Genomic DNA, 16,955 nt, shown 5'->3' on the forward strand with positions numbered 1-16,955 from the left:
TGTGTGTGTGTGTGCGTGTGTGTGTGTGTGTGCGAGTGTGTGTGTGTGCGTGTGTGTGTGTGTGTGTGTGGTCAATCGATCCAGCTCGCGGATTCATCACTGACGGTCGATCCAGCTCGAGGTTTTCCAGGCGAGTGCCCTTGAGCTTTAAGGTCGAAGACAGTCGCTGTAAAGTTGCGTCAGTGGGACAGGCACTTCAGGCAGATAACATGAGGGTATTGATTAGCACAAGAGAATTTGTTTGCCTTGCTATCCAAGCAATACGGTTGAAAGACGGGAAGAAGTGGTAACTCAACATTCTAGCATGTGTAACTTTCAGGCAGGGGTTTTACCGTGGAGAAAGAAATGAAGACTTGGGAACTTAGGAAAGTTAATGGAGGTTTTAGACTTTAGATATACAGCGTGGAAACAGGCCCTTCGGCTCACCGAGTCCTCTTCGTCAACGAGCAACTCGTACACTAGCACTATCCAACACATTCGGAACAATTTACAATTTACCAAAGCCAATTACGTCTTTAGAGTGTGGAGGGAAACCAGAGCACTCAGGCCTGGTGGGTTGGCAGCTCAGTCATTCAGGCCTGGTGGGGTGGCAGCTCAGTCAGGCCTGGTGGGCTGTAAGCTCAGTCACTCAGGGCTGATGGGCTGGCAGTCAGTCACTTAGGGCTGGTGGGCTGGCAGTTCAGTCACTCAGGGCTGGTGGGCTGGCAGCTCAGTCACTCAGGGTTGGTGAGTGTCTCTCACCTGCCCAAAACAGGTGAGAGACACTGTGAGAGTGAAGGGGGAGAGGGTGGAGAATCAATTTTAGACATTTTTCATCTTTTTCGGCAGATCACAGCAATGAAGGAGGGAAGTCTATCCTGGCCTGGATCTCACAGGAAGCCAATGACGGGAGGGAGAAAAATACTGGGGTGAGGTTTAAAACTTGCAGGGGAAATACTTACTGATGGGCCGATGGGACTCCTCCTGGCCTAGTACAGGCCTGATGGGCCGAAGGGACAAAAAAATATCTGCGTGAAATCTCAGGGAAAGGCACTTTTTCTGGACTTTTTCTGGCATGGCACAGGCCTATTATGCCAAAATGCTCCTCCTGGGCTAATACGGGCATGTTGGACAAAAGGGACTCGTTTCAGGGCTAATAGGGGCCATGTGGGCCAAAATGAGTGGTTTCAGGCAGGCCAAACAACTCAATTCATTTCATTTCATTTCCTTTCAAGCACAGGGCAGGCCACCAACAACTCATTTCATTTTCACTTAATTTCCATTTCAAGCACAGGGCAGGCCAAACAACGCATTTTATTTCCATTTTCATTGCCAGCACAGGCAGGCCAAACAACTTATTTCATTTTCATTTCCATTTCAATTTCAAGCACAGGGCAGGCCAAACAATTCATTTCATTTCATTTCCATTTCCATTTCCATTTCAATTTCAAGCATAGGGCAGGCCAAACAACTAATTTCATTTCCATTTCAATTTTAAGCACAGGACAGGTCAAACAACTCATTTCATTTCATTTCCATTTCAATTTCAAGCACGGGGCAGGCCAGACAACTCATTTCATTTCATTTAAGGGCTAACATAATAATTTATTGCAAGCACATTGTAGACTCACAGTTCAGTAGACTCGCAGTTCAGTTGACAGAACAGCTTAGAATCACAGTTGTGGACTCTCACTCACGATCTTCCAGAGTGACTGACTCACGTCCAGCCTTCGGGGCTTTATACTCCTGCCCCGCCAGAAGGGTTGTTACCTTCATCATGGTGATTGATAGGCGAGAGTACCAATCAGCTGATCTCACAATTTTTTAAACATTCATAAGTTTTTTATTTTTCAGTGATTGGAAAAAACCTTGGAGTGGCTGGTGCGGAGGACTGTGAGTAAGATGGTGAAAAAAATCAGCAATTATAGGGTAACGTTTTTTCTAAAATTTATGTAGACAGGAAGTGGTCAAGGTGAGACTTTTAGTATAATAATAATAATAGATAGATGGTAACCTTCACATAACGTTTTGGGGCTAGTATTGGGGCTAGGGTTAGGGTTGGGGCTGGGGGGGGGGGGGGGGGGGGGGAACAAGGGCTGCAGAGGGCCGGGCGTGGAGAGGGATATTGAATTACGGGAAGATGCGACAGCTTTGTGTCCGGCTGGAGCTGGATGGAGATCGGCGGTGCGTGACGGGTAAGGTGGCCCAAGCTTTTAGCCCAGGATGGCCCCGCCGGAAGGCTATGCCTGGCCATATCATTTCCAGAATGGCACATCGCACGATTTGTTCTCCAGAACAAATCAAAAAAGAACAATTTTTTTCGAAGAGCTCAGCACCGTTCGGGAATGGTGCTGAATAAATGTAGGTACCTGTTATGCAGCAGAAAACTGAGTTTTCATACGCTTCTCGTCCCGCGAATCAGGAGAAATTCACAAAGTAGGGGACTTTTGAATTTCGCTGTCTTTTGAGGCCGGAGGTTCGCATTTATTCTATTTATAACCATGTGGGACGGCTCAAGCTGAGTGACGGTAATGACTCCAATCATCGGGACAAGAATGTTTTGAAAAAAACGGCAAGATTTATAATTTGTTCAAGAAGAGGAATTTTTTTTAAGGGGGTGATAAATATTTTAATTATTAATACCTACCGTTTAAAAGTATTTTCATTTCAGATAGATCCATTAAATAAATATGTTGACGAAATTTCACTCGTAATCTTCGGGACATGCGGTTTTCGGTGGGGTGGGGGAATCGAACATCGGGAACAAACATAAAAAAAACACTTTATTCATTGAGGGTTTAATCTTTATTCATGAGGATTATGTTTATTAACAATATAGAAAAAGAAGAAAAGGGATAGAATTACAGATTTTCAAAGTAGCGGGACATCAAAGTAGACACTTACTGAAGAATCACCCGTATAAGACCATGAGAGGAATAGATCATGTAGATGTAGTCTCTTGCCCAGAGTAGGTGAATCGAGCACCAGAGGACATAGGATTAATGTGAAGGGGAAGAGATTTAATAGGAATCTGAAGGGTAACCCTTTCACACAAAGGGTGGTGGGTGTGTGGAACAAGCTGCCAGTGGAGGTAGTTGAGGCTGGGACTAACCCAATGTTAAGAAGCAATTGTACCAGTGTTTAAAAGAGCAATTGCTCTATATGAACCTGGATCCTCAAGATCCTTATCCGTTTTTGGTATGTGTTATTGTTGATTCGTTAAGAGTTTCTGGCAATTTCTGTTGAGTGAAAGCATAATTATATAATGTCTGTAGACGTGGAGAGATCAGATCATTAAATTTTAAAATAAAATTCAGTTTAAACCATTAGGACCTGCAGCCTTTCCGTTTTTCAAAGATCTAATGGACTCTTCAATATCTTTTACTGATATTTCAGCACCTAATAATTCTCTCTCATTCAGGTCTAAGCCTGTAAAATTACATTTCTGTAAGAATGTTTTCATTCTCGCAGGACAATCTGTCGTTTTGGCTGAATAAAGTGTTTGATAATATTGTAAACATCTGTCATTAATATCCTTGGGCAATGTTAGTGTTTCAAAACTTTTTTTTGCCATCATAGTTCAATTATCCATGATAATTAATGTTCACAAAGATTAAGTATCCCACACAGTGCAACTATGTTTATTTCAAAAATACCGTGACAACTTCCGAATTAAACCGTCTTCTGACATTATACATGAAATCCAATTTATGTAAAGTAAAATTCTTGTTTTCTTCCTCATTCTTCCATTTGCATATCTCTGGTTGAGAAACAATCAATTCCAGGTTTCTTCAAATGAAGCTCCACAAATGGAACAAAAGGCTATGTGGGTATTACCATATACATTCATTACATGGAGACAGAGTACAAGGGTACAAGTGAGAGAGGAGGAGAGAGAGAGTATGAAGGGGAAAAAAACATTTTCATATCCTAACACTCTAGGATATTGTTTCACAATTCTATTGTGGTTTCAGGGCAACCTCAAAAGAACAGACCACCATGTCCTTTATGCCCAGTTTCGCTGCTTTGCAAAAGGGGCATATGCAGACCATGCCCACAACTTTTACATTTACTGCAAGAGTATTGATAAACCTCCACAAGATGGCAATAAAGCCAAAGATATTGTAAACAGGTTGAATTTCAAAACTCACATGTTTAGCTAGGTGAGAAATGGCTGTTCGCCCAATAGAACTCTACTGCGAATCTCAGAATGAATGTTCTCCCTGTTGGCTTATAAAATTCTCATCCAATTTCCATCAAGTATATTTCAGCTCTCCTGAAGCTACTAACTCCTGCTTGGCTAGCTCAGTACCATCCGCTCTTTGCTAGTCTTCACATACAGGCCTAGCTACATCAGAATAAAGGACACAACAATCCAGTTGAATCCTTCCAGAAACACCTAACTATAAATTATAATTAGGGTGGCATGTAGGTATCTTAGCTCAAAATCTGGACTATTTATATTGAATTTTGATCTCAGCCAATGTCAACACAATGCAGATGGGTAATAAATCTGGAACAACTGACCATCTTCACTAAATGCTATCATATGTAGCAGGATAAGTCCTACAAAAAATGTAAATCAAACTATAAACTTTATGATCTCCTTGCATCACTCAAATGAAAATAGATATGCCCCATCTAAGACAATTCTGAAGGGTGTTTTAATACAGCAATGCCCAAATACTGAACTTTCAGCTAACTTCTATACTCCCTCCCTCCCCCCCCCCCAACTATCTTTTCATTAAAATATCCATCCGCATGTTCTCTCAGAAATATCTGCATAGCAGATACTGAATGACAAAGTGAAAAGGGGCCAATTGTCAGATTAAATAGACCATTTTATATTGAGTTGCACCAGCAGAACAGCCAGTTAAGGACAAGAGAACTGAACAAAGAGTTGCTGTCCATATTCTTGGTGTAATCCAATATTGCAGCTGTACGGGAATGCTTTTATTCATATTTAATTAGGAGCCACTTTACTAATTACAGTACAACTATAGTGTTCTCAACCAAGAATTATAATCTATGCAATAATATCTCTAACATAATGCAGCAATCAAGACACTTATGGAATATTTGTCCACAATTACAGAACTAAAGAAATATATTACAGAATTGCATAAAAGGAAATGATTAAACAAATCGGAATGAAGTTTAACATATAGCAAAACATTGGAATTTTTATACATTAATTTTAAGCTGGTCAATAAAATTAGTTATTCTTTTAAATATTATCATAACATATTATTCAAGGCTTCATGAAGATCTTAATCGGTCTTTTTGTCTGAAGTATCTGATAATTCTTGTGTGTTGATGCCATCTGCAGTTTTGTTAATGCAATCCCCATCTCCCTTCATAGATGAATGGTCAGACTAAAGAAAAAGGACATGTGATCAATTACAACTGTATATATCAGTGGCACCTATGGGAAATTAAAACAAGGAACAAGTTTGTTATTTTTCTTCAATTCAAGTTATTAGCAGCCGATTGAAATTCAGCATCATGGTTCTGTTGACCAACACTCTGTCTCACAGTGACAAGCATGCATTCAAAAAGAATCACCAGAAACATTGATTACTCTATTGCCTCAAATAAATAAATTATTAAAGGACAATAAACTGAATTATTTTAATTAATCTGTCACATCAGGTAAGATGGACATGTACAAACCAAATCCACATATTAAATAAAGGTGTTTTCTTGATCCAAATCACTCATTACACAAGGAAATGAGTGAATCACCCACCACTCTTGCAATTAGCAGGTACATAATGTGTCGTAGCAAAACAAGGGGATAAAATGAAAGTGAAGTGTAGAAAAAGAAAAAAAGCACACATGTGCATAATCAAAAATGTACTTGTACCTGAATTAGGGCAACTTTTTGGGACAGAGTTGTTTGTTTTTCATGGTTCATCTATAATTCCACCATTTAATACAAAGGACACCTAGTTTTATAACACCTTTAAAACTAAAACAGATCTAATCTACAGCTGGGGAGAAATAAACAAAAGCTTGAATAAAATTAATATCAAGAAGCTTCCCGACAGTGAGAAACAACACAAATAAATTCAAGGGCGAGGTACCAGTGGCAAGGAGAATGGAGAGGGAATAATCACTACATCTGTTGCACACTTTTTAGTCAGTTAAAAATACAGTATGCAAAGAATCTGGAAACAAGGTCCTTGTGTGGATCCCTGGAGGGATATTTTATAAATAGCCGGAATAAAAATAGGTAAAACACTGCAAGACTTCCTGTAATAATGTGAAATATTTACCAGGTAATTAACAAGAACTGGCTGAAAACTACAATCTGTAAAAATAACTATAAAGCAAAGCAAGGCAATAACATTTTTGGTACTAGCTATGTTTGAAACTCCACCTTTCAATGGACTCCACTACTTTATCACTGATGTGAACTTTTACAGGGCAATTAATCAGCTTATCTTCAGAATCTGTTCTACATTACCAGCAAGAGTCAAGTTATAGATATAAGTCACACATCATGGAGGTTCACGTCATTAGTAAGCATACCACCTATTTTTGTGTCATCAACAAGCTTACTATTCATACCTTATATATTTTCATCCTAATCGTTGACATATGACAAACATCAATGGGCCCAGTACTGATCTCCGAGGCACAGCACTAGCCACAGGTCTCCAGTACAAAAGTAATCTTCAATCACCACCCTCTGCATCTTACCACAAAGCTAATTCTGTACAAAGTTAGCTAGCCCTGAATCCTCCAAGGACGTAACCTTCCCAAACAGCCTATTGTGCAAGGCTTTGCTGAAGTCCACATTGACTATGCCTACAACTCTTGCCCTCATCATTACTTCATTCCAGAAAGTCAGTCAAATTCATGAGACATGATCTCCCAGGCATAACGTCTTGCTGACTATACCTAATTAACCCAAATGCACATATTTTATCCCTCAGAATCCTCTCCAGTAACTTACCTACCAGAGATGCTAAGCTTACTGGTGTGTAATTCCAAGTTTTTCTCTGCAGCCCTTCTTAAATAGATGCACTTCTTAAATAGAAACCCATTAGCCACCCGCATATGGCACATCACCAGTGGCTAATGATGATTCATATATATCTCATCTGCCGTTCAGTTGATTTAAGGTGAGACCAGCAGCTAACAATGGCCTTTTTCCCTTATCATCATTACCTTTTTGCATATCTTTCATTCATTGTTCTTTATCTCTCTACATCATCGTCTATATCTCTTGTTTCCCTCATCGCTATCAGTCTGAAGGGTCACGACCAGAAATGTCACCCATTCCTTTTCTCCAGAGATGCTGCCTGTCCCTCTGAGGTACTCTGGCTTTTTGTGTCTATCTTTGATTTAACGTGAGATTGGAAATTGTTTGAACACTCATTTTATTCCCTTTCCTGCTGAGAATTTTAGTCCTCAGTATTTTTTTTATTTTCAGGATTATATGGGATGTCAGATTTTCACAGCAAAGAATGGATGCCGATTGTGTGGAATTTTAAAGATAAATTGAAATAAGTCGCAAAAATCCAAAAGGGAATTTCACTTTGCCAAACATTGTTGGAAGAAATACACCCTTACTGTCTTGGACTATGAACAAAAGCTATTACAGACTCTGCAGCAGAATAGTATTTGGTTCCTTTATTAGTGCCAGCCGATTAATGATTTCCTTCAGTGGTCTGTGAAGCACTGCTGATATTATCTGTGCTAAAACTCTACAGATAGCAGCTTCTGAGCTTTGATGTCACATGCTCTCAGTTTCTTACGTCTGTTCTTTCTCCCCTGTAATAATCATAACAGAAGAATGAATATTGGATAAAATGCATGCAAATGAATATGGTGAAAAGCAGCAAGATAACAAAACTGCAGATGATTACATGAATTTTTATTCATCCCAAGCCGGCTTGATATTGTCACTAAATTCTAATCCAGTACATTTTAATAAATTGATATTAGTGGAACCATGGTAGATAGGAATCACACAGGGAAATGTGGAGGTAGATTTGTGATCAGGCGTGAAGAGCCAGGTGGCTGCTCTTGCTTCTTATGCTCTGTTCCACTGGACAATTCTATTGTGTTGCAGATTAGTTATTTATAGTTTTCCCCAACACACAATCCAATTAACAGGATCATATGAACCCAGGAGATCATATTCCTGATATTGCCTTACAACACAGAAGAAGACTGTCACATTTATTCTAATTCTCAGAACATTCCCATCAGTCCTACTCCTCCACTTATTTCCCTGGAACCTAATAGAACAGCATGCACAGGAACAAGACCCTCAGCCCACAATGTTGACGATGCACATGATGTCAAGACAAACTCTTATCTGCCTGCATGTAATCCATATCCCTCCATTCCTCTCAAATGCCACTATCATATCTGTCACACCACTACCCCTGGCAGCACAATCCAGGCACTCACCAGCCTCTGTGTAAGAAAATAACATCTGCCCTGTATGTTGCCATTAAACTTTGCCTCTTTCACCTTAAACCTATGCCTTCTAGTATTTGATATGTCTACTCTGGGGAAAAAGTTCTGACTGTCTACTTTATCCACACCTCTCATCATTTTATGTACTTCTGTCAGGTCGCTCCTCACCCTCCAGCATTCTGAAGAAAACAATCAAAGTCTGTCCAAACTCACCATGTACCTACTACCCCCCCATTCAGGCACCATTCTGACAAACTTCCTCTGCAAAGACTCTCCATCCTTTATGTAATAGGGCAACCAGAACTGTATGCAATACTCCAAATACAACTTAGCCAAAGTCCATCACAGCTTAACCAAAGTCCATTGCAACACAACGCCCTGACTCTTATACCCAATGTCCTGACTTATGAAGGCAAACGCCACAAGCCTTCTATCTGCTTGAGTTGCCACTTTCAGGAGGTATGGACTTGGACACCAAGATCCCTCTGCACCTCAATGATGATCACGGTCCTGCTAATAATTGTATACTTCCCGCCTTCCATTCGACCGGCCAAAGTGCAACACTTCAAACCTGCTCATATTAAACCATCTGCCATTTCCACGCCCATTTCTGTAACTGATCTATATAATCGATGTATGGGTTGATAGCCTTCCTCACAATCCGTGAAATCACCAACCTTGGTGTCTATTAACTTAGTAGCTTATTAACCGACCCATCTATGTTTACATCTAAGTCCTTTATACATATATTACAAGCGAAAGAAGTCCCAGAAATTATCTCTGCATAACACCAGTTTCGAAGGTTACAGACCGTCAACTGAAAAATTTTCTTTCCACTGCAACCCTGTCTTCTTCCACCACAACCCTCTGGATAATGGAATCCATATGACTAAATCACTGTTAATCCCATGCAATTTAATATTCTGGATCAACCTACCATAGGGTACTTTATCAAATGCCAAACTAAAATCCATGTTTCCACCACCTAATCCTTGTCGATCACCTTTTTCCACAACTCAAACAATCTTGATCAAGTTAGTGAGACACGACCTGCCATGGACAAAGCCACACAGACTGTTCCTAATTAACTCATTTTCTTCCACGTGGGTACAAATACTATCCCAAAGAATTTTCTGCAATAGCTTCTACTGCTGACTTGAGGCTCACTGGCCTGAAATTCCCTGGATTATCTCTACTGTCCTACTTAAACAAACGAACAACATTGAATGAATACGTTTAATGAATGAATGAGTTTATTGGCCAAGTATTCGCATACAAGGAATTTGCCTTGGTGCTCCACCCGCATTTGACAACGACATACAGTGACAGTTAAGAATGACATATAAAACATTAAACATTAATAATAAAACTTTAGTGATTAAACATGAGAGTTAAATAAAATTACAGAGCAAAACGAGGCTACAGATTTTTGATTATTGAGTAGAGTTACTACTCGTGGAAAAAAAGCTGTTTTTATGTCTGGCTGTTGCAGCTTTGACAGTCCAGAGTCGTCTTCCAGAGGGAGCTACTCTTAAGTCCTCTGGGGCATCACCCGCAGCTAGAGAAGGCACAAAGATCTTCGTCAAGGTTCCCCCAATCTCTTGCTTCTCTCAATAACCTGGGACAGATCTCACCTGGCTCTGGGAACATATCCATTTTAATGCTCTTCAAGAGCCCGAAAACCTCCTCTTTCTTTAACTCAAACTGGCCTTGCATATCTCCGTTCTTATTTTCTATTAAATGACTACCTTTTCCCTGCTAATTCTCCTGCCGTCATGCTCCACTAGATGACAGCCTACATGCATTGAAGCTAGAACCCGTTGGCTGTTGCAGCCTCTGCAATGGTCTAGTCAAATTATGCAATAATTAATCAGTCAGCTAGTATTATAGATTAGAAAGAGAGAAATTGGATTAAAAACATGAACATCGTGCATTTAAAAATCAGTTCATGTTTTAATAAAATCTTTAAATAAGTACTGTGCAGCTTAACAAAGTGCAATTTTAACCATAGCAATGTTTATTTATATGGATGGAATTTAATCTTCCCTCCCTTCAAGTCTGATTACCTTTCTTGTTGAAAGCATAGGCAGTAATTCAATGATCACGTCATAGACCATTAATAAAATGCACCCCAAAATACCCAAGTTTAGAAAGTTCAGCTTTTGCCCATTATTGACATATGTAACGTACAAGGAAGAATGATGGATGCAAACTAATTTCTCAATAATCTACAGCAGCCAAAACAGTTCCACTGGTCTGAATATCCCTCAAAATCAACACATTGCAAAACTGCACAGCAAACCCTCTTGTGAAAAATTATAAAATGGAATGATATGCGATATCTGCAAAAACAATTTATAACTTCGTCACCTTAAATGTTCCATTATGTGCTTCAATTTTTGGTGTGGACGTTTCTTCTTTAACAGCTTTAGGCCACAGACGGGAAATAAAAGGGGAGATGAATGGATACACAAAAGGCTCCAAGAACTTCTTGTAAACCCACAGTAGGACTGGAATGACGATGCAAGGAATGCAGACCATTGCTATGGATTAGAATATGGAAAAATATTTTTTTTAATTTTTGGAACATGATTCACGGCGTATAATTGAAATTTCCCTCACACATCTATCATTCCCAACAGCAGAATCATACTTGTCAACCAAGTGTTAAAATCCCTCCCCCTCCCCAACTTTTCCCATTTTGATTACATTTTGCCAGAATCAGACAGCATGGAAACAGTGCCTTGGCCAACTGAATCCAAACCAACCATCAAGCAACTATTTACACCAAGAACAATTTACAATGATTAATTAACCTACCAACCAGCAATTCTTTAGGAAAGGGGAGGAAAGATGCATGCAAGGACAGTCACGATACTCCACACAGATTACTGAGGAATTCAGGATTACACCCAAGTCACCGGTGTTGTGAGGCACTAATACTACCAACTGTGACTCTGTGCTTCCTGCTTGTTATTTTATTTAGGTACAGTTTGACACTCATTGCTGGATATCCTGTATTTCTCACTTTATCTATTCTTATACACTAATTAAAATGTCGTAATAAAAATGTCAGCAAGCTATTTGGCCTGATGAGGAATCTAATTTTGCAAAAATCATCACAGGATTATATATTTAAAAACAGGCACAAATAGCATAGCCTAAGAGAACCAAGTCTAGGCAAATTGATCTCACATCAAGCTAAAGACCTTGTCATCTCTTTAGGTCAATGGCACAACAACCATCGGGTGTATCCTGCTAGTGACAAAGCTCATCATTGAATCCAATGCTTTAACTGGAATTCTATGGTATTTTGATTTACAAGGTTCATGAAGGTGATCTAAAGTAATTTAAACTGTTTGGGGAGTTCAGTGACATCCACTTTCCAATAACAAGTTTGCAAAAATAGAGCAAAAGCATTTGCCAACTCTGCACTTCCATTTGTAAACAGTTTAGTTTATCATTGCCATGTGTACAGAGGAACAGTGAAAAGCTTTTGTTTGCATGCAATCCAGTCAAAGAATAGACAATACATCATTACAATCAAGCAGTCCACTTTGCACTGTTAAGGGTCAACATTTAGTGCAAGATAAAGTCCGATAAAAGATCACCAATGAGGTAGATGGGAGGTCAGGAACACATTTTTCTCAATTTCCCTAAATGGGTGTGTAATTAAAAATGTTCCATTGGAGAGCATCAGAAATTCCAGCCGATATGGCAACAACAACACCTAAAATCACGTTTTCCAGTTAATAAAGACCATTGAAAGTTTATTCTCTCACAAAGATTATTACACTGAAATCAATCAAATGTCTGCAGGACCATAGTCCAAGAAATATCAAGATTACTCTCATGTACGTATGAACTGCCTGGACAGTAAGCAAAACACCATTTTTCATTGCAACTCGGTACACATGATAATAATAAACCAATACCGTAAATTGTCAAACATTCCTTCCATTAATTTTAAAGAAACAGTTTGAGTGGCATAGAATAGTGGTTATAGGTGATAATGGTGCAGTTTATGTACTAATGTCACATACTGTACTTTATATATTTCTACGATTTTTAAAACACTTTAATGCAAAAATGGTTTGTTTTTAGAAATCCAAAATTGGATTTTTCAAAATAAAAGAACACAGTTAAATTTAAAAGAGATAATTTTAAAACAAAAAATATAACTCATTGGAAAAATCAATTCCAGAATATCCAACAACTAAGACACTTCAATTGTATATGGGGAAAGCTATAGATGGGATTCTCCTAAATTATGGGAAGTGTTCCACATTTCCAAGATTTTCACATGATTGTTCATTGTCAGAGTGTGACATCTTGTATAGCTGTAACATTACATCTCAACTCTTATAGGGTGATTTCACCAAAGGTCAAATGAGCGTAGATCCCCCTCACGTGACCGAAAATTCTGATGGAGGCCTTAATCACTATCTTGTAAGTGAATGTATCCTAATTTCCACCCGTTAAAAACATGGGGAATTTTGTGAAATTTTCTGTGTACCACTAGCACAGTCCTAAATTTTCCAAAATTCTACAACAGTGAACCAAGAGGGAGTAGAAAGCCGCGGTATATGACATTTGCCGTGGTGGTTCAACTTCCAATTATCGCATTTGTAGGCATCAAAAAATCTCCAGCAGAACCCCAGCGATAATTCCCGATATCCCTGGATCTTAAAATCACCACGGCAATTGTCCTGTTCATTTCCGCGGCTTTCTACCTTCAGTTCCCTCTTGTAATTACCTCACTTTCTATCTTTGTTTTCTGAAAATTTAGGTCGCTGTGCTTCAGGGTCACCCCGACTAGCACAGAAAATTTCAGCTCAAAAATTTGTTTTTAAGAGTTGTTTCCCCTACATTACATGTACCAAACTGAGAGAGTCCTCCAGTCAGAATTTTCGGTCACCGTTCTCTCATTTGACCTTTGGTGAAATCACCCTATACTCAATGTCCCTTCTAATAATGCAAGTTTGCCATATGCCTTAATCACTATCTTGTTTACCTGTATCCTAATTTTCAGGGAATTCTGTATTTTACTTGTACCACTAGGTCTCTCCGTTCTACAACAGTGAACCACAGAGCACCGTGTATATGCCATGCCTTGGTTCAACTTCCAAAAATGTAGGCACCAAAATCTCCAGCAGAACCCCAGCAATTTCTTCCCTTGCTTCCCACAATGCTCGAAGGACACACTTTGTCAGGGGTCTGACTTATCTACATTTGGTCAAGATTTATCTACATTTATTCCACTCCAGACCACCAACCATTTCTCTCTCATTATATAAATCTGTTTCACAACATCATTCTTCTCTTCCGTGAATTCACCTGCTTCCGCAATCTTCTCCATAGTAAAAATAAACAAGAAGTATTCATTTAAGACGTCGCCCAGACTAGCACAGAGATTCTCAAGGGGGCCAAAATTTTTTGTTGATTTTTGCTGCCTTTTGGGCGACTATAGATTGACTGATAGTTGTTAGCAGACCTGTAGAGGAACTAATCTTTGGTTGTTACCCCTGCGGGCTGAAAATATCATGACTCGTCTAAAATCTTTTCCTTAAGAAGATTTCAACCAATATCTTCCAAGAGATGCGGGATCATCGCAACACATAATCTTGCTGCAATTTCTCCACTACTTCGAAGTCTCTATCAACGTACGAAGTACAGGACTAAGCAAAGATCCCATAGCTATAGGATTTTTGCTAAGTATAGGACTGTGCACAGTGAGTACCAGGGTCGAAGCTGAGAGTCCAATTTGCCACACAACGCCATCCCTCGCCACTGCCGGCCTCCATGATCCTTCTTCCCAACCTAGGCCGGGATGGAGTCTTTACCAACAAAAATAGTACAACACCCCAGATGCAGAAAGCCGAGGACTCACCGCCAAAAGCTCGAGGCCCTGATCACCTTCGCGGCCCACTTAGTTCACCGGGGATGCCGTCCCAGCCAATCCGCTGCCTGTGTGTGTCTGCCCGGCCCGGTCGTGTCACTTTGACCCAGACGGCTGCTCTCTCCCAGCGGCTGCTGCTGCTTGTGCTTGTGACCCAATGCGCGCCGTCGCCGTCGCCAGCGCCACCAAGTGGTTCGTCAGCGGCCGCGTCCTGGATGCGACGTGACGCCGCGGGGCTGCGCCTCCCCGTGAACGTCATAGAGACCGCCTTGCCCAGTACAGGGACACCTGCCTGCCTGCACAGCGCCGGTCGCGACAAGTCAAGTCAAGTCAAGTTTATTTGTCACATACACATACGAGATGTGCAGTGAAATGAAAGTGGCAATGCTCGCGGAACAACAAAACATCCAAACAAATTATAAACACAATCATAACACACATATCATTTTACATAATAAGACACAAGACTGGTCAAAAGTATTTTATTGTCATGTATCCCAGCTAGAAAAATGACATTCTTACTTGCTGCAGCACAACAGAATATGTAAACACAGTACACTGTAAACAATATGATAAACGAGAAAAAAAGTATACACATACTCAAAAATCAAAATAGTGGTGCAATGATAAACGTCTATTGATGTACAGAGCTTATTTGATTGTGTAGTGTTTAATAGCCTGATGGCTGTAGGGAAGAAGCTGTTCCTGAACCTGGATGTTACCGTTTTTAAGCTCCTGTACCTTCTTCCTGGTGGCAGTGGTAAAATTAGTGGTGAATCTGGAATTCTCTGCCACAGAAGGTAGTTGAGGCCAGTTCATTGGCTATATTTAAGAGGGAGTTAGATGTGGCCCTTGTGGCTAAAGGGATCAGGGGGTATGGAGAGAAGGCAGGTACAGGATACCGAGTTGGATGATCAGCCATAATCATATTGATTGGCGGTGCAGGCTCAAAGGGCCAAATGGCATACTCCTGCACCTATTTTCTATGTTTCTATGAGTGAGCAGCAAAGATGGTGTGGGTCTCTGATGAAGCTGGCTGCGTTTTTGAGTCAGCGACTCCGATAAATCTCGTCGATGGTGGACAGGTAGAGCCGGTGATGGACTGGGCAGTGTTCGCAACTTTTTGCAGCGTGAAATAGTGATATAGCATGGAAACACACCCCTCACCCAACTGCCCACACCGGCCAACATGTCCCAGCTACACTAGTTCCACCTGCCTGCGTTTGGTCCAAAACCCTCCAAACCTGTCCTATTCATGTACTTGTGTAGGAAGGAACAGTAGCTACTGTTTAAACTGAAGATAGATGCAAAATGCTGGAGTAACTCAGGCAGAATCTCTGGAGAGAAGGAGTGGGTGATGTTCAACATCGGGAGCCTGGGAGCTCCAAACCGGCGCGGCCTTGTCGGCTTCGGAAGCTGCGGTCTCCAGCTAGAAAGCGGCCGTTCCAGGTGGCCCAGCCGCTGAGAGGACTCTCCCGACGCCGGGGCAACACCACCCGGTGAGAACGCCCAATAAATGATTTGTGTTTTTTTGGACTGAATTCTGTTTTTAATTTGTGTTTCTGTGATGTCCTTATTATTTATTTTATTCTGATTATATGTTTATATTCCTGTTAATGTAAGGTGTCCTTGAGATGTCTGAAAGGCGCCCAATAAATAAAATGTATTATTATGTTTCAGGTCGAGACCATCGAAAATAGGTTCAGGAGGCCATTCGGCCTTTCAAGCCAGTACCACCATTCATTGTGATTGTGATCGTCCCCAGTCAATAACCCATGCCTGCATTCTCCCCATATCCCTTGATTCCACTAGCCCCTAGAGCTCTATCTAACTCTCTCTTAAAAATATCCAGTGATTTAGCCTCCACTGCACTCTGTGACAGGGAATTCCACAAATTGGGAATTCCCAAAATTGGGAACATTTTTCCTGCATCTAGCTAGTCGAGTCCTTTTATAATTTGATATGTTTCTATAAGATATCCCCTCATCCTTCTAAACTCCAGTGAATACAAGCCTAGTATTTTCAATATTTCCTCATATGACAGTCCCGCCATCCCAGGGATCAATCTTGTGAACCTACGCTGCACTTTCATGAGAACCTATCCTGCACTGCCTCAACCAAAACTGTACACAATACTCCAGATGTGGTCTCACCAGAGCTCTATACAACTGCAGTAGAACCTCTTTACTCCTATACTGAAATTCTCTTGTTATGAAGGTCAACATTCCATTAGCTTTCTTCACTGCCTGCTGTACCTACACACCAATTTTCAGTGACCGGTGTACAAGGCCACCCAGGTCTCGCTGTACCTCCCCCTTACCTAACCTAACCCAAATGAGATAACCAGTCCCCTTGTTTTTGCCACCAAAGTGGATAACCTCACATTTATCTATATTATACTGCATCTGCCACACACCTGCCCACTCACTCGACCTGTCCAGGTCACCCTGCAACCTCCTAACATCCTCTTCACTGTTCACACTGCCACCCAGCTTTGTGTCATCTGCAAACTTGCTAGTGTCGCTCCTAATTCCCTCTTCCAAATCATTAATATATGGTAAACAGTTGCGGCCCCGACACCGAGCCTTGCGGCACTCCACTCGCCACTGCCTGCCATTCTGAAAAGGACCCGTTCACTCCT

The 16,955-nt window shown here is 40.6% G+C and overlaps 1 protein-coding gene across 2 annotated transcripts; it reads right to left on the bottom strand.

The window, feature by feature from the left end:
- Nucleotides 1–3,604: 3,604 nt before the first annotated feature.
- Nucleotides 3,605–14,501, bottom strand: LOC129711730 (UPF0729 protein C18orf32 homolog). Of its 2 annotated transcripts, none has more exons than XM_055659666.1 (3): nt 14,306–14,485; nt 10,786–10,958; nt 3,605–5,354 (listed from the first exon to the last, which is right to left on the bottom strand). In XM_055659666.1, the coding sequence occupies exons 2-3, from the start codon at nt 10,954–10,956 to the stop codon at nt 5,250–5,252; spliced, it is 276 nt and encodes a 91-aa protein (XP_055515641.1). In that variant the 5' UTR covers nt 10,957–10,958; nt 14,306–14,485; the 3' UTR covers nt 3,605–5,249. The 2 variants fall into 2 exon arrangements, with proteins under 2 accessions (XP_055515641.1, XP_055515710.1); XM_055659735.1 differs by lacking the exon at nt 3,605–5,354 and adding an exon at nt 6,857–7,761 and having other exon boundaries at nt 14,306–14,501.
- Between the last annotated feature and the right edge of the window lie 2,454 nt (nt 14,502–16,955).

The sequence above is a fragment of the Leucoraja erinacea genome, chromosome 1, assembly GCF_028641065.1.
Source record: "Leucoraja erinacea ecotype New England chromosome 1, Leri_hhj_1, whole genome shotgun sequence".
Lineage (NCBI taxonomy): Eukaryota > Metazoa > Chordata > Chondrichthyes > Rajiformes > Rajidae > Leucoraja > Leucoraja erinaceus.

Bases quoted from the DNA above. Each gene is read 5' to 3' on its own strand.
- LOC129711730 (XM_055659666.1), bottom strand. From the start codon at position 10,956: ATGGTCTGCATTCCTTGCATCGTCATTCCAGTCCTACTGTGGGTTTAC. The intron at 5,355-10,785 runs GTGACGAAGTTA...CTTTTTCTTTAG, and splicing joins CACATAATGGAACATTTAAG to TCTGACCATTCATCTATGAA.